We start from the raw sequence: 26,239 nt of genomic DNA, 5'->3' as shown, positions 1-26,239 counted from the left end.
AGGAAAAATCTTAAGGAAAGGATTTTTCATAAAAGATGTCTGCAACAATCAGTGGGGCTGGGGGCAGCAGCCTGACCGGGATCAGGGATCAGTGGGTTTGGGGCAGGGACCAGTGGGGTTTGGGGCAGGGATCAGTGGGTTTGGGGCAGGGACCAGTGGGGTTTGGGGCAGGGATCAGTGGGTTTGGGGCAGCAGCCTGGCAGGAAAGGCTCTGCAGAGCCGGAGCTGCTGCAGGGGAGCCCGGGCTGCCTTCCCTGGCAGCGCTGCCTGACAAATCCCAGCGGGAATCTCAGCCTTGGAAAAGCCTCAGCTTGTAAACACGGCCCTGACAAGTTCCCTGGCTGTGCTTCCCGGGCTCCACGGGGAGATCAGAGCCGCGGGGAGGGAGGGATGAGCGTTTCCATGTCTGACATCGCCTTCCTGACAGCGCCAACACACAGGAGTTTAACAACTGCCCGTGCACAGGGAGCAGATGCCAAACTCCTCCTCTCCAGGGGTTCCCCCTCCGGCATTTTGTTCATTTTTGGGAGAGCTTTGCCTTATGCTCAGGTGAGGGAGACCCAAATCCCCTTTGGCATCCACAGCTCTGGGATTTTTGCATTCTCCCGGTGGTTTTGTAGGATTGGGGTGTGGATAATGAATGAAGAGGGTGCCCTAAAGGCTGGGCTTGGTTTGCACCCCCTCTGCTGGAATTGGCCTTTGATTCCTTCCCTCTGCCCTTTCTTGGGAAAGGACATTAAATCCTTTATCCCATTCGAGGATCTCCCTCCTTGCCCAGTGTCAGCCCCCCTGGAAGGGGATTCCTTTGGGATCCCTCACACCCCTGTGGGCACCTGCTGGGGTTTTGTTCCCATTATTCCATTTTAAAGAATGTCCCACAGCTGCCTCCTGCCTGGGAGGATAAAGGGACCATTGGGATCGACTGGGATGGAGACTGGGATGGAGATTGGGATGGAATTTGGGACGGAGCCTGGCATGGAGCCATCCCTCTATCCAAGTGCCATCAGGACAGGGCGTGTTGCCACCCTTAAAATTTTAATTTTGGGGTTTTCACCTAAAAATCTTGGGGTTTTCCCTTAAAATCTTGGAGTTTTCCCTCAAGACCTTGGGATTTTCGCCTCCAAATCTTGGGGTTTTCCCTTCAAAATCTTGGGATTTCCCTTTCAAATTTTGGGCTTTTCACCTCAAAATTTTGGGAGTTTTGCCTTTCAAATCTTGGGGGTTTCCCTCTCAAAATCTTGGGGTATTCCCATCCAAATTCTGGGGTTTTCCCCTTTCAAATCTTGGAATTTTCCTCTCCAAATCTTGGGGTTTTCCAGTCAAAATCTTGGGGATTTTACCTCAAAATCTTGAGGATTTTCCCTTGAAAATCCTGGGGTTTTCCTTCAAAATCTTGGGGTTTTACCCTTAAAATCTTGGCGCAGTGGGAGAGCTGGGAGCCCTGGGAATGGATCCCTCTGGCAAAATCTGGGGTATAAAGTATTTTCTCCTCCTAAACAGGATCTTTTCCCCATCCTCTCATGGATATTCTTGCACAAACACATCCCAGTTTTTCAGCTCCACATTCCCCTTCTCCTGGACCCATCTTGAAAATTGCTTTGTTTTCTTTTTTTTTCCCCACTCTGATCAATACCTTGGATGTGGCTTGCTGGGAAATGTCTCTCTGAGCCTTTGTGTCTCACAATTGTGAGAAATGACTGCACAGGATTCCAATTCCCTCTTTTTCCTTGGTTTTACCTCCATCTGGCACCTCCTTCCTGCCTTACCAGTGCACCCTCACCTGCATCTCCTTCTGCATTTGGAAAAGTCATTCCCAGGCTTCCAATGAATTCCTTTTCCCATCATTTTTCTCTGGATTGAAGGGCAGATTTCTCAGGAGGAATGTTTTTTTTCTGTGCATCCTGCTAGAAGCTGCAATGCCTCATTTTCCATGACTCTGGGCAGGCCTCTGGAATGCCAGTCCCAGGCCTGATGGATTCACAGTGTGAAAAATGCCAATCACTGGTTTTTAAAATTTTAAATATTTAATAGTAATAAAATGCTTATAAAATAGTAATACAATTACAGTAACAATAATTTGGACAATTTGAATTAGGACAATTTGAGACAATAAATACAACGAGTTACGGATGTCCGGGTACCTTTTTCTGGGCAGCACAAGCCTGAAAAAGGACACCCGTTAACAAAGGATTAACCCTTAAAAGCAACAGCCTGTTGCATATTCACACACTTCATACATGATGCATAAATTCCATTCAAACACAGGATTCTTTCTGGTCAGTGTCAACTTCTTCCCTCTAATCCTAACAGCGCCTTCGAAGTGGGAAGAAGTTTGTTTCTTCTGATAATGGAGCAATAAATTCCTTTTCTCTGAAAGATTCAGGTGTCCTGTGGCTGCTATCTCACTGTGAGTCCTTTCTTTTAAAAAAGTGTCCTGCACATCATAATTTCTATTTTAACTTTTTTTATAACCTAAAACTATATTTAACACAGTACTTAAGAGAATTATTACAGCATTACTTTCTAACACAACACATATAATATTCATTTTAATATTTGCAAAAAGCCAATTATAAAATACACGCGTTTTTCACACCAGGCAGCAGGATTTGTTTATCCAGGGCTTTCTTGGAGCCTTTGGTGGTGGTGGTGTCTGCTTTGTGCTGGAATCTGTTTGGGATACCCCTTCTCTGAGTTTTAACTTCCCAAAATGATCATTTTCCTTGGCTAAGGAGGGCTCAGGAAGTCACTCCAAGACAGTTCATGGGTTGCACTCCATCCTCTCAGAGGCTTTTCCTGACCTAAACGATCCCATCAAATCCCATTCCGCAGATTTAGAATTATTTCCCTTTATGCCCAAGCAGGGATTTCCCAAGGAGCTGTCAAAGGCCCTCATGCTCCTTCAGAGGGAACAAATTGGAATTTTTATGGACTACTCTCAGGGAACGTGTCTGGAATTTTGCTTCTGGCCCTTTTTATTGGAAGTTAAAGCATTTCCAAGAGCCAGAAGGATTTTTTCCCTCTCAGCCACACAAATTGAGCTTAAATCATCCTGCTCTGCTGGTGTTTGCTGCCTGCAGTGAATCCCAGCCCTTCCAACAGCTCCAGGGTTTATCCTGATGATCTGATGATGAATCCTTTCCTGTTGTCAGGGAGCCTGGAAACACGAGAAGACTCTGGAAAAACAATGTTGGATTTCCCAGATAATCACTCCCAGCAAAGGGGAGAGGGGGAGGAAAATCCTTAGGAGGGGCTGAGGGAACAGGAGGGGGGCAGGACACAGGAAATGGATTCCAAGAGGGCAGGGATGGATGGGACACTGGGGAGGAATCCTGGAGAAATTCCTCCCTGGAGGTTGGGGAGTGTCACCATCACATTTTCTAAAAAATCCCTTCACCCAGGATTTTTCTTCTGGGAAGCTGAGAGGCCTCAGAGAAAAGGAAAACAATTCTTATCTCATTTGCTTCTCCTGTGTTTTGCTGCTTTGGAATGTGTTTGGAGATTGTTTACCGACAAGTGATTGTTCCATTGGATTCTGCTGTGAGTTGTTTTCACTCTTTGGCCAATCAGGGCCAAGCTGTCCTGGGAGTCTGGAAAGAGTCACGAGTTTTCATTATTATCTTTTAGCATTCTGTCTGTATCCTTTCTCTATTCTTTAATATACTTTAGTTTAGTATTCTTTATTATAACATAGATCATTAAATAATAAATTAGCCTTCTGAGAACATGGAGTCAGATTCATCATTCCTGCCTTGGTCGGGGGTCCCACAAATACAAGGGGGTGGAATGGAATGGAATGGAATGGAATGGAATGGAATGGAATGGAATGGAATGGAATGGAATTCCCAGAGCAGCTGGGGCTGCCCCTGAATCCCTGGAAGTGTCCAAGACCAGGCTGGAGCACCCTGGGACAGTGGCAGGTGTCCCTGCCCATGGCACTAGGTGATCCTTAGGGTCCAAATCCAAACCATTCCATGACTCCATTGATCCTGGAACACCACAGTTTCATTTATTGGGAGCTGGAATGAATGCACATGGATTTTTGAACTTGCAAATATCTTTAAAAGCCGTTAGGAAGAAGGTTTTGTGTCTTCTTTGGGAATGACAGGAATCCCTGTGGCCGAGAGGTCCCATGGTTGTCCTTTCCCAGTTCCCATGAGGTCTCTTTCCCTGGGATTGTGATTCCAGCCCTGCTGCCCCTGTCAGGTTCCATCTTTTCCTTGGATAAACACATCCTAACAGGAGCTTTTACAGGGAATTTTTACAGTCATATAAAACCACCCCATCAAGTTGCCTGGATTTATTTGCCTGCAGACTCCAAAATCAATCCCTGGGCTGTTGTTCCCATTCCAGCCTTGTTGTTTCCCCCTGATTTTCTCCACTGCAGCTTTTTCTCCTTGCTGGGTTTTAAACTCCCCTCATTAGGAATTTTTGACTTCTGCCTTCAGAGCCTATCTGGGAAAACCCATCCACGGGGCTGCTTCCAGAGGCTGAGCTTCTCTTTCCAGCCTGAGCTGTTTAATCAGTCAGGCAAGTATTCAAATGGGATTATTTTTATTTGGCTATCAAATCCTTTTTAAAGGATGTATTGTTTTTTCCCCTCACAAACACTTCCCATTTGAATTCAAATATTATTCCCTTTCTCTCCCATCCCACCTGCTTCCCTGGCACTTGGATTAGTCAGGGTATGTCAATATTTGAGGGAATAAATCTCTGCTGGCTCCGGCTTCTGTTTGGGTTTCTGACTCATTGTGGGGTCAAATGAGCTCAGCAAATGTGGGAGAGATTCTGGAGGGACTGGAGCAGCTCTGCTCTGGCTCCTGGGCTCCAAGTGCTCAGTGCTGGGCTTTACTGGTTCTTACTGGTTCCCAAACTGGTTCTTACTGGGCTTCACCAGTTGTTACTGGTTTAAGTGGTTGTTATGGGTTTAACTGGTTGTTACTGGTTTAAATGGTTGTTACTGGTTTAAATGGTTGTTATTGGTTCAACTGGTTGTTACTGCTTTAAATGGTCATTACTGGTTTAACTGGTTGTTACTGGTTTTAATGGTTGTTATTGGTTTAACTGGTTGTTACTGGTTTAAATGGTCGTTACTGGTTTAACTGGTTGTTATTGGCTTAAATGGTTGTTGCTGGTTTAAATGGTTGTTAGTGGTTTAAATGGTCATTACTGGTTTAACTGGTTGTTACTGCTCTAAATGGTTATTACTGGTTTAAATGGTCATTACTGGTTTAAATGGTCATTACTGCTTTAACTGGTTGTTACTGGTTTAAATGGTCGTTACTGGTTTAACTGGTTGTTATTGACTTAAATGGTTGTTACTGGTTTAAATGGCTGTTATTGGTTTAAATGGTTGTTACTGGTTTAAATGGTTGTTACTGGTTTAACTGGTTGTTACTGGGCTTTCTGGAGCCTTTATCTCAGGAAGCAGTTCTGGATGTCCCCAGGCTGTCAGGGCAGGGTTGGGGGGGGAGGATTGGTTGGGGTTAAATCTGGGATTTCTGGGAGTTTTCCCATTCCGGGGGGATCCTGAGCTGAGCCCAGGCCCTGAGTGGTGCCTGCAGCAAAGGTGACATCTCTGCTGCCACCAGGAGCTTTGTGTTCCCACTGGGAATTCTGTGTTATATCCTACTGGGAAATCTGTGTTTTACCCCACTGGGAATTCTGTGTTTTACTCCACTGGGAAATCTGTGTTTTATCCTACTGGGAATTCTATGTTTTAGTCCACTGGGAAATCTGCTTTATCCCACTGGGTAATCTGTGTTTTACCCCACTGGGAAATCTGTGTTATCCCACTGGGAATTCTGTGTTTTACTCCACTGGGAATTCTGTGTTATCCCACCTGGAAATCTGTGTTACCCCACTGGGAATTCTGTGTTATTCTACTGGGAATTCTGTGTTACCCTGCTGGGAATTCTGTGTTATCCCTCTGGGAAATCAGCATTTTTTCCCACTGGAAATCTGTGTTATCCCACTGGGAAATCTGTGTGTTATCCCACTGGGAATTCTGTGTTATCCCACTGGGAAATCTGCTTTATCCCATTGGGAAATCTGTGTTATCCCCCTGGGAATTCTGTGTTTTACTCCATTGGGAAATCTGTTGGGAAACCTGTGTTCTTCACATGTCCACCCCACTTGGAAACTAGTGTCCACCCCACTTGGAAACTAGTGTCCCTCCCTCTTGGAAATGTGTCCATCCCCCCTGGAATCCTGTGTCCATCCCACATGGGAATCTGTTTTTGCTCCCCTTGGAAACACTGTGTGATCCTGAAAAAGCTGTGTTCCTCTCTTGGAAACCCACGTGTCCTGCGCCTGGAACCCTGTGTCCATCCCCCTGGAAAACCCATGTTCTCCCACTGGAAAACTCATGTTCTCCCACTGGAAAACCCATGTTCTTCCACTGGAAAACCTGTCTTCTCCCACTGGAAAACCTGTGTTCTCCAATGGGTTTCCAGAACACTGGAAAACCCATGTTCTCCCACTGGAAAAACTGTTTTCTCCCACTGCAAAACCCCTGTTTTCCCTCTGGAAAACCTGTATTCTCCAGTAGGTTTCCAGAACACTGGAAAATTCCTGTTTGCCCTCTGGAAAACCTGTGTTCCACACATCCCTCCTGGAGTCCCATATCCACCCTGTTGGGCACCAATGTCCCCCCTGCTTTGCAGTGCTGGTGATGGAAGTTCCACCTGGGCTTTGCCAGGAGTTTCTATCAGGAATCCTCCCCAAATAAGACTGAAAAAGAGCAAAATGATGGAGGAAATTTTCCTCATTTCCCCAAGTGTTTTAACTCTTCCTATTTTCCAAGCAGTGGCAGAGAGAGGAATGAAGGGATGTTGGACTTTTAATGCCAGGAGAGCATTGCCATGGGCCTAAATGGGCTGAGACTCCACCCAAAACCAGGGAATTGTGTGAATTTTTAGCAGGAGCTTAAGGCCAGAGTGTGTTTGTCAGAGTTTGGATTGACTGGAATGACTCCAGGAGCTTTTGAGCTTTCCCTCCAAACAGCTTTTCCTCCCTCCCTTCCCCTCTTTTACTTTCCATAAGGAAAGCACAATGATTAAACAAATGATTAAACCTGGATGGATTTCTGGGGATATTTGTGAGGCTGTTTTCTGAGGATATTTCTGTGGATATTTATGTGCATATTTATGAGGATATTTATGTGGATATTTCTCCCTGACATGCAGCTTCTGGCTGTTTCCCTCTGCCAATTGGGAATGGGGGTTAATTCTGTGGGAAATATTCCCTAATTCCTCTCTTTTTTTCCCCACAGGTGTTTACAAAATATGGGAAATGCTACATGTTTAACTCAGGAGAGGAGGGGCGGCCTCTCCTCACCACGGTGAAGGGGGGGACAGGGAACGGCCCTGGAAATCATGCTGGACATCCAGCAGGATGAGTATCTGCCCATCTGGGGAGAAACAGGTAAGAGCTTCCTCTTCCTTGGTTGATTTCCTTGGAAAAACCATCCCATCCCACCCCATCACATGGATCCCATCCCACCCCATCCCATCCCATCCCATGCCATCCCATGGATCCCATCCCATCCCCAAACCAGCTCTGGGAGCAGGATCCTGCTCACTCCAGGATGTGTCACTTTTCTCCCTGGGGTTTGTGGTGGCCCCTTGGGAGCAGCATTTTGGGGACTGCTGGGCTTGGGTGTCCCAGCCCCAAGGTTTGGGATGCCAGGCAGGAATGGCACTGCTTGTCCTGGGCAAGGGTGGCATTTGTGGGTGACAGGAGTGTGGGGACACCTTCAGGTGCTCCAGCACATCCCTCTCCCCTGGAAAGGCATTTTTGGGAGGCTGTGTTCAAGGTGGACTCTCTGGGTTTTCCTTCTCCTTGGAATTTGGGAATATTTGCTGCCCTGAGTTGTGTTTGCTGGGTTGGTGCTGTGTGGGTGGAACAAGGACTGGGCTCCTTGGCTTTGGAGCATTTGGGGTGGATGGAATCTGTGCAGGAATGAACCTGGGCTGGGCTGAGCATCTCCAGAGGAGCTGGAACCCCTTGGTCCTGGAACAGGAGATGCTGACCAGGAGAACTGGGCTGTGGAATGTCCCCAGGGGCCTGTGGATGGGGATGCAGCTCCTGGAGTGGATGTGGAGTTATGGGGAGCACTGGTACCTTTAATGGATCATGGATCCTTCAATGCTACATGGATCCTTTAATGGATCATGGATCCTTTCATGGATCATGGATCCTTCAATGCTGCTGCAGAAACGGTTGGCAGGAGCATGGGGGGCTGGATGGGGACAGTGCCACCAGGGGCCACCCGGGCACAGCAGCTCAAGATCAGAGGCTCAAAGAGGGAGTCTCATGTGCCTGGACCTGGTTAGAGCTGGATTCTCATGTCTCAGGATCTGAGCTGGTATTGGAGCCTCCTGTCCCTGGACCTGGGTAGTGTTGGATTCTCCTGTCCCTGGGTTGATTTTTGATTCTCATATCCCTGTCCCTGGGTTGATTTTGTATTCTCCTGAACCTTAATTTCCAATTTATAACAATTCAGAGGGTATTCCCTTCTCACTGAGCTCCTGTCTCCATTGTCACTGGGAGGATGCCACAGGGTTGGTTTTGGATTCTCATATCCCTGGACCTGGCCTGATTTGGATTCTCCTGTCCCTGGTTGATTTTGGGTTCTCCTGGACCAGGGTTGTGTTGGATTCTCTTGTCCCTGGGTTGATTTTGGATTCTCCTGTCCCCGAGTTGTGTTAGATTCTGCTGTCCCTGGGTTGATTTTGGATTCTCATATCCCTGGACCTGGGTTGATTTTGGATTCTCCTGTCCCTGGGTTGATTTTGGATTCTCATATCCCTGTCTCTGGGTTGTCGTTGCATTCTCCTGTCTCTGGGTTGACTTTGGATTTTCCTGTTCCTGGGCTGGTTTTGGATTCTCCTGTACCTGGGCTGATTCTCCTGTCCCTGGGTTGATTCTGGATTCTCCTGTCCCTGGGTGATTCTGGATTCTCCTGTCTCTGGACCTGAGCTGACATTAAGGGCTTAGATTGCACTGGGAGTTACTGACATCTCTTTAAACCTGGAATTTTACAGGATTCAAAGAAAAACTCGACAAAGAGGGCTTTGATTTCCTGAAGGGATGAAGGAGAAGCTCCTGGGCTCATTCCCGGGAAGCCTTGGCCATGTTCTCACAGGCCCAGGTAGAGCTGCTTGCCCTCAGAGCTGAGAACTCCAATCTTTGCAGAACTTGGATCTTGGCCTTTGCTCAGGTGCTTTCTCCTCTCCCATCCAGCCTGTCCTGGATGCTCTGGGACTCCCTGGACACCCTCAGAATCCCAAATGGGAGCTCTGCTGGTTGAGAGTGGCTGTTGCCATGGCAATGCCTCACTCAGCTCTGCTGGTGAGGGAGGGAGTTGATTATTTCCAAATATTTGCATAATAATTTCAGTGTGCTTGGAATTCAATCCCCTCAGTGCTGCCTCCGGGCTGGGCTCTGCAAGGGAAGGAGCTCCAAGGGAATTCCAGCCTGGAGGGGGACACGGGATGGGAAATGGATTTCTAGAAAGTTCTCAAGCCCTGACAGAAGGCCCACACAGTGTGCATCAATATGCAAGCTTTGAAATAAGAAATACTGACTTAAAAATGCCATAAAATCAAACAAATATTACTAAGAGAAAAAACAAAACCAAAAAAGTTTCAAAAAATATCCTTACAAATAAGACTAAATACTTTAAAGAAATAGAATTATGAAAGATACATTATAAAAGACCCACAGAAAGTAATTTTAGATGATTAAACATCTACAATATAATATAACAAAAAACAAATAAACAAAAAATACATACAGGATATTATATTATACTATAGTACATATAGTATATGATACAATGGATACTATATATATTATATATACTATAATATAATATACTATACTTACTATATTACAGTATAGGATATTTATATTATAGTATAGTATATTTATATTATAGTATATTTATATTATGTTATGTTATGTTATATTATATATTATAGTATAGTATATTATAGTATATTATAGAAGAGTATATTATAATTAAGAAATAATCAACTTCTAACTATAATAGCATAAATTATAACATCTGTATTATCTCACCCTTCTCATAAGACTAAAAATAGAATAAAATTTTATTTTATAAAAATAAAATAAAAATAGAATTAAATAAAATAGAATAAAACTAAAAATAGAATGAAATTTTTTAAAACACCTCTCGGTTACCCCATCTCTAAATCAAAATAAAAGTATAACCCAACAGTCCCTGGTGTTCAGGGACAAAGGGATGTGACAGAGGGAGATCGTGGGATAGAAGGAATTGGGTTTTCCCTTCCACTGAGCTCTCTGTTACTGGGAGGGTGGCACAGGGAATTGTTCCATGTGAGGATCCCTGGCAGTGCCCAAGGCCAGGCTGTATTATTGTCACACTTTTAATGAAGGGGATGGGACTGCTTTTGGGCTAGGAAGGATTTATTGCTCAGATAAACATCAGTCTCAGAGGCTGTGAATGTCAGGTTTGAACAGACAAGTGTCTGCTAAGGAAGGCAGGAGCCTCCCTGGAAATGGAAAATGTAAACCTCTTCCCTCCAAATTATTATAAATTTGAAATTAAGGGGCTCTCCGGCAAAGATGTGGGAGCAGGAATAAAAGTTCTTTATTAGGGAGGAAAATAAAAACAATATAAACAATGCAGTGATATAGGGGTCTCCTCCAGGCAGGTCCCTTTGAGCTCTTGGAGATGTGTATCACACTCGAGATAGCTCAGCCACCTCAGATGGCATCAAATCAGCAGGATGGCTTCTGTGACAGTGTTGGAAACAAAAAGGTTTTAATAAAAGGTAAAATAACAAAGCTCTTTACAGAGAAAAACCAATCCAGGTTCAAGGGAGTTCTTGTTCCTGGTAAAACACTCCAGAAAAGCAATTGGTTCCTTTGTTCTCCTCTTTTTCTAGTGAATTGCTTAGGTGGGACCTTTTGGCTTCTGTCCAATTGGTTATCCTTAAGTTTCAGGTGAAGTCCCCCAGGTCCTATGAGGTGTCTTTTTACCTAATTGAGGAGAGAAACTTCTGAGCTTTTTTCCTTTTTAAGCAGACAGAGAATAATTTGGTCACTCTGTGAACAGGGGACACATTCCTACAATGCAGCAAACCAACACTGATAGAACCCAACCTGACACCCTGTGGGACAGGGTGTTGGCAGCAGTCCCATTGGAATTGTGGCTCAGCCCTCCTGTAGTGTCAGGGGTGGTTCTGCTGGAGGAGGGATCCTGTAGAAAGAGTGGAGTCTTCCTCTGAAGATCCAGTGGAGAAGAAAGTTGCTGTGGTGTCCCAAACCTCAGATTCTATCCAGGTAGGAATGCTTGGCTCCTCCCCTGGGGCAGAGCATCTCCCCATGGGATGATGGAGTTTGATCACCCGTGCAGGGACACTCACTGGCCATGGACAGAAGAGATCTCCTGGAGGGAGGATCAGGTATCCTGGCTAACTCGGGGAATTCTGGCTAATTCTAGGAATTCTGGTTAATTCAGGAATTCTGGCTTATTCAGGAATCTTGGCTAATTCAGGAATTCTAGCTAATTCAGGAATCTTGGCTAATTCAAGAATTCTGGTTAACTCAGGGAATTCTGGCTAATTCAGGGACTTCTGGTGAATTCAGGGACTTCTGGTTAATTCAGGGACTTCTGGCTAACTCAGGAATCTTAGCTAATTCAGGAATCCTGGCTAATTCAGGGAATTCTGGCTAATTATGGAATTCTGGCTGATTCAGGAATTCTGGCTAATTAATTCAGGAATTCTGGTTAATTCAGGGAATTCTGGTTAATTCAGGAAATCCTGGCTAATTAATTCAGGAATTCTTGTTAATTCAGGGAATTCTGGTTAACTCAGGGAATTCTGGGCTCATTCAGCAATTCTGGCTAACTCAGGGAACCCTGGGTAAACTCAGGAAATTCTGGCTCTCCTCAGGAAAAGGGCCAGGACACTTTAGGTGACCCCAAGCAGCCTCTAGAGATCCCCTTGCCTTGGGTGGGCTGATTCCAGAGCAGATTTTCCTATTCCATAAAAACCAATGGCTTCTCCTGGCCTGATCCCCTCTGGGTCATTCCTGCCCCAGGCCCCTTTTATTCCCATTTTTCAGGAGGATGAACAACACTGAGCCCCCTGGGTTTGGGGGATTTTTCCCAGTTTTTTGCTGCCTGGGAATGCCCAGCCTCTCCAGGAATCAGGATTGTCCCTGTATAGCCCCCGCTGGGATGGATTTTTCCAAAACAACTTCTCTGGGAATTCCAGCCCTCCCCCACCCTCCCAGGGCACAATTCCAAATTCCCAGTCTCCCATCCAGCCCTGCCCTCTGGCACTGGGAGCCATTCCCTGGGTCCTGTCCCCTCCATCCCTGTCCCCAGTCCCCTCTCCAGCTCTCCTGGAGCCCCTTTAGGCACTGGAAGTTCCCCTGGAATTTCTCCTCTCTGGAATCATCCCAGAATTTTGTTCAACCAAAGGCAGTGAACACAAATCAAATGCAGGAAAACCCTTCCAGGGCTGGGGATGCTTCAAAAGCCTCCTTCAAAAAAAGAAAAAAAGAGAAAAAAGCCCCAAATTCAAGAAAATGCAAACCTGAAGGAATCCAAACCCTCTGGCTTTGGGAATCTGGGAGAGCTAAGGCCCTAAAAATCAAGGGATGAAGCATTAAAATGAAATCTGCATTTCCAGCTTTCCTCAGAGCTTTGTTGTTCTCAAATGCCCACAGCTGAATTAGGAACCCTCAAAATAGCAGGAAAATGTGGAAAACATGGAAAATGTGGGAAAATGTGGAAAAAACATGGGGAAAACATGCGGAAATATGGAAAATGTGGGAAAACAGGGAAATATGGGGAAAACATGGGAAAACACGGGGAAACATGGGAGAAACGTGGGAAAATATAGGAAAACGGGGAAAATATGGGGAAACATGGGAAAATAAGATAAAACGTGGGAGAAATGTGGGAAAATATGGAAAACATCGGGGGAAATATGGGAAAAACATGGAAAATGAGGGAAAATATGGGAAAACATTGGGAAGACATGGGGAAACATGGGAAAATATGGGGAAAACATGGAGAAACGTGGGAAAACGTGGGGAAACATGGGAAAACATAGTGAAAACGTGGGAAAAACCATGGATTTTGGGGTGGTGCCAGCAAGGTGACAAAATCTGGGGCTATTTCCTGCCCCAGGAGCTCTAAAGGTGTTTGCAAACTTTGGATTTTTATTCCTGCTTTTTCCAAGCCCTGGGGAATGAGGTCTCAGAGCCTCAGGTGAGGTTTGGGGGTGCTCTGGTTCCCTTGGGAACCATCCCAGGCCATTCTCTGATCCCAGCCCTTCCCTGGGCGGCTCAGTTTCCCTCCTGGAGGAAGCTTGGAGCATTTTAATCAATCTCAGGGAGCCTCCAGGAGACCTCAGGGCTGGAAGAACGCTTTGGAGATTAAAGTCTTTTCCAAAGGCTCATTAAATTTATTGGATTAATCCCTTCAGCTCAGGGATAATCTTTTGCTCCCATTTTGTCCGGTTGGTGCTTGAGACCTCCCAGGTGCTTCCTGAGGGCAATTCCTGAATTCCTGGTGCTGAGGAGGGTGTGGGATAGGGTTTCCACTCCTGGGAATGGGTTTTCCCTCCTGGGAAGGGTTTTCCCTTCTGAGAATGTATTTTCCACTCCTGGGAAGGGCTTTTCTTTTAGTGAATGGGTTTTCCCTGCTAGGAATGGCTTTCTCTGCTGGGAATGGGTTTTCCTTCCTGGGAATGGATTTTCTCTGCTGGGAATGAGTTTGTCACTCCTGGAATGGGTTTTCTCTGCTGAGAATGAGTTTTCCCTCTTGGGAATGCATTTTCTCTGCTAGGAATGAGTTTTTCATTCCTGGGAATGAATTTTTCCTCCTGGGAAAGGTTTTTCCATTCCTGGGGATGGGTTTTCCCTGCTGGAGAGGCTCTGGAGGAGTTTTCCTTGTGCTGAACAGCAGCAGGAGCTGGCAGTGCTCTCTTACACCAGCATTGCTTGGGGCAGCTCTGGAGGAGCAGAATAATCTGATCTGGAATATGAAATAATCTGTTCTGGAGGAGCAGAATAATCTGATCTGGAATATGAAATAATCTGTTCTGGAGGAGCAGAAAATCTGCTCTGAAAAGGGAAACAAACCTGCTCTGAAAGGACAAAGACTCTGCTCTGGAATATTAAATAATCACCTCGGGAGGAGCCAAGAATCTGCTCTGGAGGAACAAATAATTTGCCCTGGAGGAGCAAAGAATCTGTTCTGGAATATTAAACAATCTGCTCTGGAGGAATAAATAAACAGCTTGGAAAGAGCAAAGAATCTGCTCTGAAGGACAAACACACTGCTCTGGAAGGATAAAGCATCTGCTCTGAAGGAGTAAATCATTTTCTCTGAAGCAATAAATTATCTGCTCTGGGATGCTAAATAAGCTATGCTGGGGGAGCAAAGAATTTGCACTGAAGGGCCAGAAAGATCTGGTCTGGACGAAAAAATAATCTGGTCTGGAATATTAAACAATCTGATCTAGAGGAGTAAATAATTTGCTTTGAAGGAGCAAAAAAAATCAGCTTTGGAGGAGCAAATAAACAGCTCCAAAGGAATAAAGGATCTGCCCTGAAGGAACAAATAATCTGCTCTGCAGGAACAAATAATCTGCTCTGGAATATGAAAGAATCTGCTCTGAAGGAAAAAATCATCTGCTCTGGAGGAGTAAATAATTTGCTTTGAAGGAGTAAAAAAAATCAGCTTTGGAGGAGCAAATAAACAGCTCCAAAGGAATAAAGGATCTGCTCTGAAGGAATAGATAGTCTGCTCTGGAATGTGAAACAATGTGCTCTGCAGGAACAAATAATCTGCTCTGGAATATTAAATAATCTGTTCTGAAGGGATAAATAATCTGCTCTGGAATATGAAATAATTTTCTCTGAAGGAATAAATAATCTGCTCTGGAGGAGGAAAGAATCTGCTCTGAAGGAACAAGTAATCTGCTCTGGAATATGAAATAATTTGCACTAAAGGAATAATTAGTCTGCTGTGGAGGAGGAAAGAATCTGCTCTGGAGGGACGAATCAGCAGCTCTGGAATATGAAATTCTCTGCTCTGAGGGCAGATCTGAGCTGCCCCAGGGCTCCTGCTGGGCTTTCTGGAGGAGGCAGAGCTGGGAAGGGCTCCATTGGCTTGGGGGGAGAAAATGGGTCTGTGGTTTGAAGGACCCAGCTGGGGACAGAGAGGGACAAGGCAGGGGCAGGGGTGGATCTGGTGTGGGAAAGGCACCAAATCCAGGGGTTCAGCCTCTTCCTGCTGCTGTGAGGGAAGGAATGGAGTGAGCTTCCCTCACCATGGAGTGAGGGAAGCTCATCCTCCCTGTGCTTTGGGGACAGCCCCTCAGAGGGGCCTTGGTGGCCTTGGGGCCTCCCCAGGGCTGTGGGCACAGCTGGCCTGGCACCCTGGGGACAGTGACAAGAGGCCACGGGGCGGCCTGTGCTGAGCTGGGCCCCTCCCTGTGCCACCTCTAGGCCACATTGCCCAACCTCCCTCCTGTCCTGGCCCAGCAGGATGGGGACGGGCCTGGGACAGGCTGGGGACAGTCCTGACATGGGATGGGGACAGGCCTGGGAAGGGATGGGGACAGTCCTGAGATGGGACAGGGGACAGTTCTGGAGTGGGGGCAGCAGGAAGGGAAGGGCTCCATGGGTGGAAAAGTCTCTTTTCTGTCCCTGCAAGCTCAGGGTGAGGGAAGGAAAATGGAGCTGTCCAGAGAGGAAATAGGAGAGAGGGATTTGATGTTAACCATCCCAAAATGGGCCAGGTAGGAGGGGCAGAATTCCTGGGGTTTGTGAGGAAAGATGGTTTGGAATGCAGGGTTATGGAACTGGTCAGGTTGGGAAAGTCTCTGAGATGAGTCCAGCACCCCTAGCACTGCCAAGGCTCCTGTCCCCAAGTGCCACATCCACCTGGATTTACATCCCTGCAAGGTCAGGGACTCCCCCACTGGAATTTCCCCAATATCAGCCCGAGGCTGTTTCCTCTTGCATGGAATCCATGCCTGGAGCAAAGGGCTCTGAGCCAGCTCTGCCCTCCCTGGTGTGACGGTGTTCACAGGGGTCTGAGGATGAGGGAAGAGATGAGGATCTGGCTCCATGTTTCAAAAGGCTGATTTATTATTTGATTATATATATTACATTAAAACTACACTATAAGACTAGAAGAAAGGATTCCATCTGAAGCCTAGCTAAGAATAGAATAGGAAGGAATGATAACAAAGGCTTGTGGCAGGGACAGAGAGTCCGAGCCAGCTGACTGTGATTGGCCATTAATTAGAAACAACCACATGAGACCAATCACAGATGCACCTGTTGCATTCCACAGCAGCAGATAACCATTGTTTACATTTTGTTCCTGAGGCCTCCCAGCTTCTCAGGAGGGAAATCCTAAAGAAAGGATTTTTCATAAAAGATGTCTGTGACACCCTGGGGCTCTGCTCACCTCTGACCCACCAGGGCACCTTCAGCTCTCTTGGAATTGTCCCTTCCAGGGAAGGATCTTCCCTGTTCTGCCCACATCCAACATCTCCCCAGACCCAGCCTGATCCCAGTGGGAATCCCCCAGTTTGCTCCTCCAGCCCCCAGAGTGTTCCCCTGAGGGCTTCCCTGTTGGAGTGTCAGGGGTAGCACGGTCAGGACGGATGGAGATGAGAGATCTCTGCAGCCAGGCTGTGGAACTTGGGGTTTATTGCAAAGGGCCTGGGTGCAGGGCCCTGCTGGGAGCTGCCAAACACAGCTCAGAGCAGGCCCAAAAGAGGGAGAGAGAGGTAAAGAAAGTGGTGAAGAGAAAGAAGGCAAGAGCGTGGTAAAGAGGATGAGAGAGAGAGGAAGAGTAAAGGGGAGCACGAGGTTCCCGTTCCAATACAATAAATCTTCTGTGTTGAATATTCTAATTCTCACTAACCAATCCAGTACAAGATACAAATCCTATAGCATTTCCATACAGCCTATAAGAATCATTACATTACCACACTGTGCTACATTTTAAACCCTAAAACTCCTCTTTGGGCCCCTTCTGCCAAGCTGTAGGGTCTGCTCTGAGCCTTGGGCCTGTCTGCAAGCAGAGGGTGTTGTTCCATCAAAAGGGGATCACCTTCAGCTGGCCACACCATTGTTTTCCAGTTGTTCAGTAACTGAGGGATCTCCAAGCTTGCTTTCATTTCAATCTCACTTATAGTTTCCATATTCTCAAAATCTTTTGCCAATCATATTTGTAAGGCTTTCCTGTTCCATCTTCCCCAACACTTCCCCCATCATTTTTCCAACCTTTTCCTCCCAATCCTGCAGGTCCTGCAGACTCCCTGGAATTCCAGGCTGGAGCAGCTCACAGTGCACATCCCAAGGGATGTCAGAGCTAATTCTGAGGGGTAAATCTCAAAGCTCCTCTTTATTTGCACCCTCAGCTGGGGCTGGCTGCCTGGAGTGTCCCCAGATGGAGGAGTTGGGGTTGGTATCCTGGGATAACCTGTTCCAATCTGCATCCTTTGTTTTCCCCACTGTTTTTCCTGCCAGTGGAAATGTTCTGCTCCCGTCTGGTGTTTGCCTGGGAATATTTATAGAGAGGATCCGGAGCTTTCCCCTCGCCAGACACAACCCAAGCTGTGCTGGACTCCTCCCAAATCCCTCCTTTCCCGCTCCTCTTCCCATCCCAGCCCCTCTGGGTGCTCCTTTCCCTGTCCCCATCCATCCCCACGCCCTGTGACCAGAGCTGGGGTGGCATTTCCACTGCCCACTGTGGGGTGTGAGCCCCAGGGGAGGTGGATTTGGGAGAGGAATAGGATGAAATCCAAATTGGAGCCACTCCACCCTCCAAAACTCCTTAAAAAGGGATTTTCCATTTCAGTAAGGGCTGGGCTGGCAGGATCATCACTATGGTGATGGCAGGGATTGATGGTCAGCTCTGAGGTGGCCACAAGATGAGGAATTCCCTTTTTGTCTCCCTTGGGAAATCCATCTGGATTCAGCTCTGCCTCATTCTTATCCATTGCTGGATTTCACCTCCTTCTGTTTTCTCCCCATTCCTTGAAAACCTTCCAGTGCCAGCCCCACCATTTCCTGCCCCAATTCCCATCAGCCTGGCACTGATGGATATTTTGGTTTATTTTCCGTCTCTCCAGCTCAGTTCCAGCAGCCTGAGCTGCCTGGAGGTTTCCCAGGTTGGTTGGGAAATCCTGTCCCTCCTGCTGCCCCCAGAGCTGGGAATGCCCTGTGGCTGGCAAATTTTCCATATTTCCATTTATTTATCCATAAAATCCTCCATGGGGGGGTGGCAGGAGGGAACAGGGCTGGGGGGACACCTGGGGACACTGAGGGACAAAGAGAGGGAGGTGCTGCAATGCTGAGGCATACAGAGAGGGAAAATCCTTTCCTGGAGAGGAGAAGCTCCAGGGAGAGCTCAGAGCCCCTTGCAGGACCTGAAGGAGCTCCAGGAGAGCTGCAGAGGGACTGGGGACAGGGATGGAGGGACAGGACCCAGGGAATGGCTCCCAGTGCCAGAGGGCAGGGATGGATGGGAGACTGGGAACTGGGAATTGTTCCCTGGCAGGGTGGGCAGGCCCTGGCACAGGGTGCCCAGAGCAGCTGGGGCAGCCCCTGGATCCCTGGCAGTGCCCAAGGCCGGGTTGGACGGGGCTTGCAGCAGCCTGGGACAGTGGAAGGTGTCCCTGCTGCCATGGCAGGGGTGAAACTGGGTGGGTTTAAGGTCCCTCCCAACCCAAACCATTCCATGATCCTGTGATCTCCCTTTCATCTATAACAAAAACTGGCTGGACCCTTGAACATCCCAGTCCCCTCCATCCATCCATCCATCCATCCATCCATCCATCCATCTATCCATCATTCATCCATCCATCCATCCATCCATCCATCCATCCATCCATCCATTCATCCATCCATCCCTCTATTCCAAAGGGGCAGCAGCTCTGCCAGGACCCCTCCTCATCCCTGAGAATTCTGCTTCCCTCCAGCAGCCAGAACCAGCAGCAACTTTTCCCTGTTTAATTTTTCAGGCTGTTCCAGGGACGCTCCTGGAGGGGGTGGGGGATGAACAGGATCTGCTTCTGTGCCTTTCCGAGCTGTTTTCCCTTATTTTGATTTATTTGGGATCATCCCAGTCCCTGGGGGCAGCAGCTGAGCAAGACTGGCAGATGGGTGACACCCCCGGCTCTGGATGCCGGGAGCATCCCTACATCCTTCCCTCCTTCCCTGCAGGGAGTCTCTCTCCTTCCCCAACCCCTGCTCCTGCCTGCAGCTCCTGAGGCTGCCTGAGGTGCTGTGAGATTCTGGCTCTGCTCCCTCACTGCCACACCTGATTCCCAAGGGATGCTGGGGTGGGAAGGGATTTTTATTCCTTCTCCAGCACAGAGAAATTGTGGGAGCAGCATCCCAGGAGCTGCCCTGGAATGGCCCCACCCAGGAGAGCAGGTTATGGGACACTTGTTCCCTCCTGTTCATGATTAAAAATTTAGTTTAATAGGGAGGAGCAAGGAGTTGAATATTGAATTCCTAGCTCCTGCTCATCCAGCAAAACCTTTCCCAGCCTGGGGCTGGAATCCGGGTGCTTTCTGCTGCTCCTGGATTATGTAAGGAGCTTTTTAATAAAATCCCTGGAGCTCTGGATCTTCTGGCTCTTGTCCCTCCCATGGTCACCCTTCACTGCCACACCTGATTCCCAAGGGATGCTGAGGTGGGAAGGGAGTTTTATCCTTTCCCCAGCACAGAGAAGTTGTGGAAGCAGCATCCCAGGAGTGTCCCTGGGATGGCCCCACACAGGAGAGCAGGTTATGGGACACTTGTTCCCTCATTGTCATGATTAAAAATTGAGGAGCTGAATATTGAATTCAAGGAGCTGAATATTGAATTCCTGGATCCTGCTCATCCGACAAAACTTTTCCCAGCCTGGGGCTGAAGTCCTGGTGATTTCTCCTGCTCCTGGATAATATAAGGAGCTTTTTAATAAAACCCCTGGAGCTCTGGATCTTCTGTCTCTTGTCCCTCCCATGGTCACCCTTCACTGCCACACCTGATTCCCAAGGGATACTGAGGTGGGAAGGGATTTTTATTCCTTCCCCAGCACGGAGAAATTGTGGAAGCAGCATCCCAGGAGCATCCCTGCCTGCCCTGGGATGGCCCCACCCAGGAGAGCAGGTTATGGGACACTTGTTCCCTCCTGTTCATGATTTAAAATCGAGTTTAATAGGGAAGAGCAAGGAGCTGAATATTGAATTCCTGGATCCTGCTCATCCAGCAAAACCTTTCCCAGCCTGGGGCTGAAGTCCTGGTGATTTCTCCTGCTCCTGGATTATATAAGGAGCTTTTTAATAAAATCCCTGGAGCTCTGGATCTTTTGGCTCTTGTCCCTCCCGTGGTCACCCTTCACTGTCACACCTGATTCCCAAGGGATGCTGAGGTGGGAAGGGATTTTTATTCCTGGAGCAGCATCCCAGGTGCATCCCTGCCTGCCCTGGGATGACCCCCAGGGGAGCATCTTCCCAGACATTTGTTCCCTCCTTTTAATGATTAAAAATTAAACTTAATAACTTAATTAATTAATAGAACATGAGCAAGGAGCTGGAATATTGAATTCCTGGATCCTGCTCATCCAACAAAACCTTTCCCAGCCTGGGGCTGGAGTCCTGGTGCTTTCTGCTGCTCCTGGATTATGTAAGGAGCTTTTTAATAATATCCATGGAGCTCTGGATCCTCTGGCTCTCCTCCTCCTCCTCCTTTCCCTGCCACACGTGATTCCCAAGGGATGCTGAGGTGGGAAGGGGATTTGTATTCCTTGCTCATGGAAGCAGCATCACCTGGCAGGAGCATCCCTGCCTGCCCTGAGATGACCCCAGGAGAGCAGCTTCCCAGAGTTTATTTCCTCTTTTCAATGATTAAATAGGAGTGAGGAGCTGGAATATTGAATTCCTGGATCCTGCTCATCCAGCAAAACCTTTCCCAGCCCTGGGCTGGAATCCTGAGGCTTTCTCCTGCTCCTGGATTATGTAAGGAGCTTTTTAATAATATCCATGGAGCCATCTGGCCCGAGATTTGGGATGCAAATGCAATATGTTCCCTAAAAATAGCACAGCGGCTCCATGGGGTTGTACAACACCTCCTGCTCCTCGGGAAGGGAGGGAGCTGGGAGAGGAGGAGCAGGGAAAAGCCTCCTCTCCAGGCTGGGGAGGAGCTCTGGATCCCAGCTCCTGCCCCTTCCCACTCCGTGACCCGGGGATGGGCTGGAAAGCACCCAAATAAACCCAAATCAGGAATTTCTGCAGGGAGGCTTTGAGTCCCAGCCCAGGGCAGTTGGGGGCTGGGGTTTATCCTGGATATTTATCCCAGTGATGCTGTAGGAATTCCAGAACCGTGGAATGCTTTAGGTTGAGAGGGGCTTTAAAGTGCATCCCCTGGGCAGGGACATCTCCCCCTGTCCCAGGTTCTCCAAGCCCTGTCCAACCTGGCCTGGGACACGTCCAGGCTGGAATTCCAGAGGAAGCATTGGCTCCATGCCCTCATCCCTTGCAGAGACCCCTTTGCTTCTTTGCCAGCCTTTGCTCCATCCTAAACTCCCTCTGTCTCCCTCTTTTCCTGGCAAATCCATTTTTCCTCCTCTCTCCCATTCTGGCCGTGTGCCCTCTCCCTGAAGCAAAGGGAAATGACAGCAGAGGTGACATTCTGTGGTGGCAGCTGGGATGACTCCAAACCTCCCTGGGCAGCCCCTTCCAGGGCCTGACCATCCTTTCCATTAGGGAATTTTCCCTAATTTTCCCAACCTGAGCCTCCCCTGACACATCCTGGGGCTGTTCCCTCTCACCCTGTCACTTTTCCCAGGACAAATCTCAATCCCTCAGCTGCCTCACCCTGTCTGGGAGTTGTGCAGTCAGAAGTTCTATGAGCCTCCTTTTCTCCAGGGTGGATTTATTCCCTTGGATCCAGCCAGGCTGGGCTTCCCAGACCCCACAGAGCCCCCAGGACTCACTCCTGCTGTATTCCAGGGGAGCAGCCCCTTTTCCCGGGTGGATGTGGCAGACAGATCCCTTTTATCCACCAGGAAATTTCTTGTCCCTGATTGCTCCCAGAGCTCAGCCCACAGCAAAAACACCTCCAGGACAAATCTGGAGTGAGTGAATTTCCCTGGAAAAGCTGTGTGGCCTCAGCTGGGATCAACACTCAGATTCCATCTTCTCCTCCCTGTTCCCAGGAAACTGAAACCCCAATTCCGTGGAAATCAGAGCTCTCTCGGGGCAGCCAAACTGGTGAAACTGGTGCCTTCACAACTCCACATTTTCCCAGGGTGGGATTGCAGCTCCTGCTTCCTTGGAGCCATGTTTCCATGGCAATTGGATTTTTTGTTTTAATATACATGCCTTGGTTTGAAAAGCCAGGTGTCTGCTGAGGGAGGCAGGAGCCTCTCTTGAAATGGAAAATGCAAACCCCCTCCCTTTTAATTGCTATAAATTTGAAATTAAGGGGCTCTCAGGCAAAGATATGGGAGCAGGAATAGAAATTCTTTATTAGGGATGAAAATAAAAATAAACAATGCAGTGATACAGGGGTGTCCTCCAGCCAGGTCTCATAAGCTCTTGGAGATCCGTATCACACCCAAGATAGCGCAGCCACCTCAGAAGGCATCAAATCAGCAGGATGGCTTCTGTGGCAGTGTTGGGAACAGAAAAGTTTTAATAAAAGGCAAAATAAAAAAGCTCTTTACAGAGACAAACCGAGCCAGGCGAAAGAGGCTCTTGCTCCTGTTAAAACACTCCAGAAAAGCAATTGATTCCTTTGTTCTCTTCTTTTTCTAGTGAATTGCTTAGGTGGGACCTTTTGGCCTCTGTCCAATTGGCTATGCTTAAGTTTGAGGTCCTATGAGGTGTGTTTTTACCCAATTGAGGAGATTTCTGGGTTTTTTTCCTTTTTTAGGGGACAAAAGATAATTTGGTCACTCTGTCAACAGGGGACACATTCCTACAATGCAGTAATACAAAACAACCCTGCCAGAGTGAGAATAGGAGCTGACCCCCTGTGTGTCAGGGTGGTGTCCCAGCACCATCCCATGGGGGTTCAGCCCTCCTGCAGTGCCAGCTGTGGCTCTGCTGCAGCAGGGATCCTGCACAAGGGGGGAGATTTCCTCTCCAGCTCCAGGGCTGCCGGAGATGGGCCTGGGCTCCCTCTGGCAATGCAGGGCAGCAGAAAGCTGCTCCTCTGGCAATGCAGTGGGCAAAGGCTGCTGGGGTGTCCCAAACCCCAGAATGGATCCAGGTAGGAATGTTCCAAATCTCAGATTGGATCCAGGTAGGAATGTTCCAAACCTCAGATTGGATCCAGGTAGGAATGCTTGGCTCCTCCCCTAGGAGGAGCATCTCCCCATGGGATGATGGAATTTGATCAGCCTTGCAGGGACACTCACTGGCCATGAGTAGAAGGTAATTAATAATTAATGACCCATGAACAGAAGAGATCTTCTGGAGGGCGGATTGGCAGTGGGAGAGACCAAGAAAATGCCCAATGAATAGAGATAACTGCCCCAGCTCTGGCAGATGATAACAGAACACACACCCCACCCACACCTTGCATTTCCAACCCAAGACAGTGTAAATCTTTGTTTGGGAAAAATATGAGTGTTGGGAGTTTGGTCAGGAGTCCTGCATGGATAAGGAGGGGTTGGAGGTGCAGGAGCCTCCTGAGCATTCAGGGATTCCCTGCCCAGCAGGGCCTGGGGTGACCTGAGGACACACATCCAAGTCCTGCTTCCCAGAATAATGAGGAATGTGTAATAACGTGTTACTCTTCAAATCTTATGCGCTCTCAGACAATCTTTCACACCTGAGATAGCCCAGCCACTCCAAATGGCGTAAAATCAGCAGGATGGCTTCTGAGGTAGTGTTGGAAACAAAAAGGTTTTAATAAAAGGCAAAATAACAAAGCTCTTACAGAGAAAAACCAAGCCAGGGGCAAGAGGTCCTCGCTTCTGCCAAAACACGCACAAAAGCAATTATTGCCTTTGTTCTCTTCTTTTTCTAGCTAATTACTTGGGTGGGACCTTTTGGCCTCTGTCCAATTGGCAGCCCCAGGTCTGAGGTGAAGTCCCTAGGGTCCTGTGAGGTGTCTTTGTACAAATTGAGGAGAGAAACTTGTGGGCTTTTTTCCTTTTTAAGCAGACAAAGAATAATTTAGTCACTCCATCAACAGGAGACACATTCCTACAGGAGGATTTGGGGAATCTCGGGGTTGGTGGGAACAGGGAGCACACCCAGAGCAGCCTCACAGTGCTGGGAATTCCTGCCCTTCCCAGGGGTCACACAGGAGGTGGGCAGGTTCCTGGGAAGCAGGGATCGCTGGAAAATGGGTGATCCTGGAAGACTGGGGATCCGTGGAAGTTGTGGGAGCCCTGGAAGAGGGAATCCCTGGAAGGTTGGAGATCCCTGGGAAGATAGGGGAGCCCTGGGAAGAGGGAATCCCTGGAAGGCTGGAGATCCCTGGGAAGGTGGGGAAGCCCTGGCTCACTGTTTCCATGGAAACCATGGATACCAAGGAAAGGATGCTGGAAAACCTTGGGATGACCTCAGCATCCCACAGCATTCCCAGGCCATGTCTGGCCTCTGCTCCAGGTCCTTCCTTCCCGAGGAACACCAGGAATCTGGTCCCAGAGTGCCCTCCAGGGATGCACATCTGGGCTCCCTGCCAGATGTGGCTCCTGGGGCTCCCCCTGGGCCCCTCCTGGGGTTTGGGGGCACCTGGGGGTGGGAAGAGCCCTTGGAATTCCTTGAGATGTCATTCCTGTTTTACAGAGGAGAGACTGAGGCCCAGGACAGTGAAACCTTTCCCAGTTCTGTTCCCTCTGTCCAGAGCAGGAGATTTGCAGGAATTAAGTAAGGAATTCCCAGATGGAGCCGTGTGGGACCTGCTTTGACTTTGTCCAAGCAGGAACATCCCCCCTGGAGCTGCTGGCTGGGGATGACAGTTCCAGAGGTGGGGATAACAATTCCAGAAGTACAGGATAACAACTCCAGTATTGGGGATGACAATTCCAGAGCTACAGGATCACAGTTCCAGAGCTACAAGATTCCAGGGCTACCAGGGTTACAGAATAACAATTCCAGAGCTGGGGATAACAACTTCAGAGGATAACCATTCCAGAGCTACAGGATAACAACTCCAGAGCTGGGGATGACAATTCCAGAGCTACAGGATAACCGTTCCAGAGCTGTGGGATAACAACTCCAGGATATTGTTACCTGGGGATAACAATTCCAGAGCTGAGGATAACAATTTCAGAGCTGGAGACAACAATTCCAGGGCTACAGGATAACAGTTCCAGAGCTGTGGGATAATAATTCCAGAGGTACAGGATCACAATTCCAGAGCTGGGGATAACAATTCCAGGAGTCAGGATAACCATTCCAGAACTGGGGAATTACAATTCTAGAGCTACAGGATCACAACTCCAGAGCTACAGGATCACAATTCCAGACCTGGGGATGACAGTTCCAGACCTGGGGATACCAATTCCAGAACTCAGGATAACAATTCCAGAGATGGAGAATAGCAGTTCCAGAGCTGAGGGATGACAATTCCAGAGCTACAAGATGATAATTCCAAGGCTACCAGGGCCATAGAAATACAATTCCAGAGCTGGGGATCACAATTCCAGAGCTGGGGATAACAACTCCAGAAGATAACAATTCCAGAACTACAGGATCAAAATTCCAGGAACTTGGGATAACAATTCCAGAACTACAGGATCACAATTCCAGGGCTACAGGATAACAGTTCCAGAGCTGGGAGATAACAATTCCAGAAGTGAGGAATAGCAGTTGATAACAGTTCCACCAGAAGCACTTCCCAGCCCAGTTGTATCCTCATTTCCCCATAAATCAGTGCCAGGATCAACTCCAGCTGTTAATTCCCAGGGGGAATTGGATGTGTTTACGCAGGGCCAGGCAGGGTGAGAGGGAAGCTCCTGGCTTTGGGAATCACTTGGGATTTTGATTCCTGAGTTTTCAGGGATGAGCTTGGTCCCAGCTCTGCTGGAGCTCCCTGTAGAGTTTTCCATGGATACTCTTCCCAAAAAAAGTCATGGAAAAGCAACAGCAGGAGTAAAAGCTGAGCTTCCCTCTGCAGCCATCTGGGAGCAGGTGCTGAATTAATCCCAGCTTTAATCCAAGCTCCTTTAATCCTGCAGGGGAAAGAGCAGCTC

The 26,239-nt window shown here is 48.0% G+C and overlaps 1 protein-coding gene across 1 annotated transcript in view; it reads left to right on the top strand.

Moving 5' to 3' along the window:
• The window catches only part of LOC128940342 (acid-sensing ion channel 2-like), a 478,332-nt gene that overhangs the window by 427,286 nt on the left and 24,807 nt on the right, over positions 1 to 26,239 (top strand). The window contains 2 exon segments of the mRNA XM_054281699.1: positions 7,274 to 7,366; positions 7,368 to 7,425. Coding sequence (XP_054137674.1) covers positions 7,274 to 7,366; positions 7,368 to 7,425 — 151 coding nt within the window.

Source organism: Melozone crissalis, unplaced genomic scaffold, assembly GCF_028551555.1.
Source record: "Melozone crissalis strain CALT ecotype California unplaced genomic scaffold, PUWL_Pcris_2 ptg000032l_1, whole genome shotgun sequence".
Lineage (NCBI taxonomy): Eukaryota > Metazoa > Chordata > Aves > Passeriformes > Passerellidae > Melozone > Melozone crissalis.
Note: the sequence above shows the minus strand (reverse complement) of the source record. Positions and strands in the feature narration are given on the sequence as shown.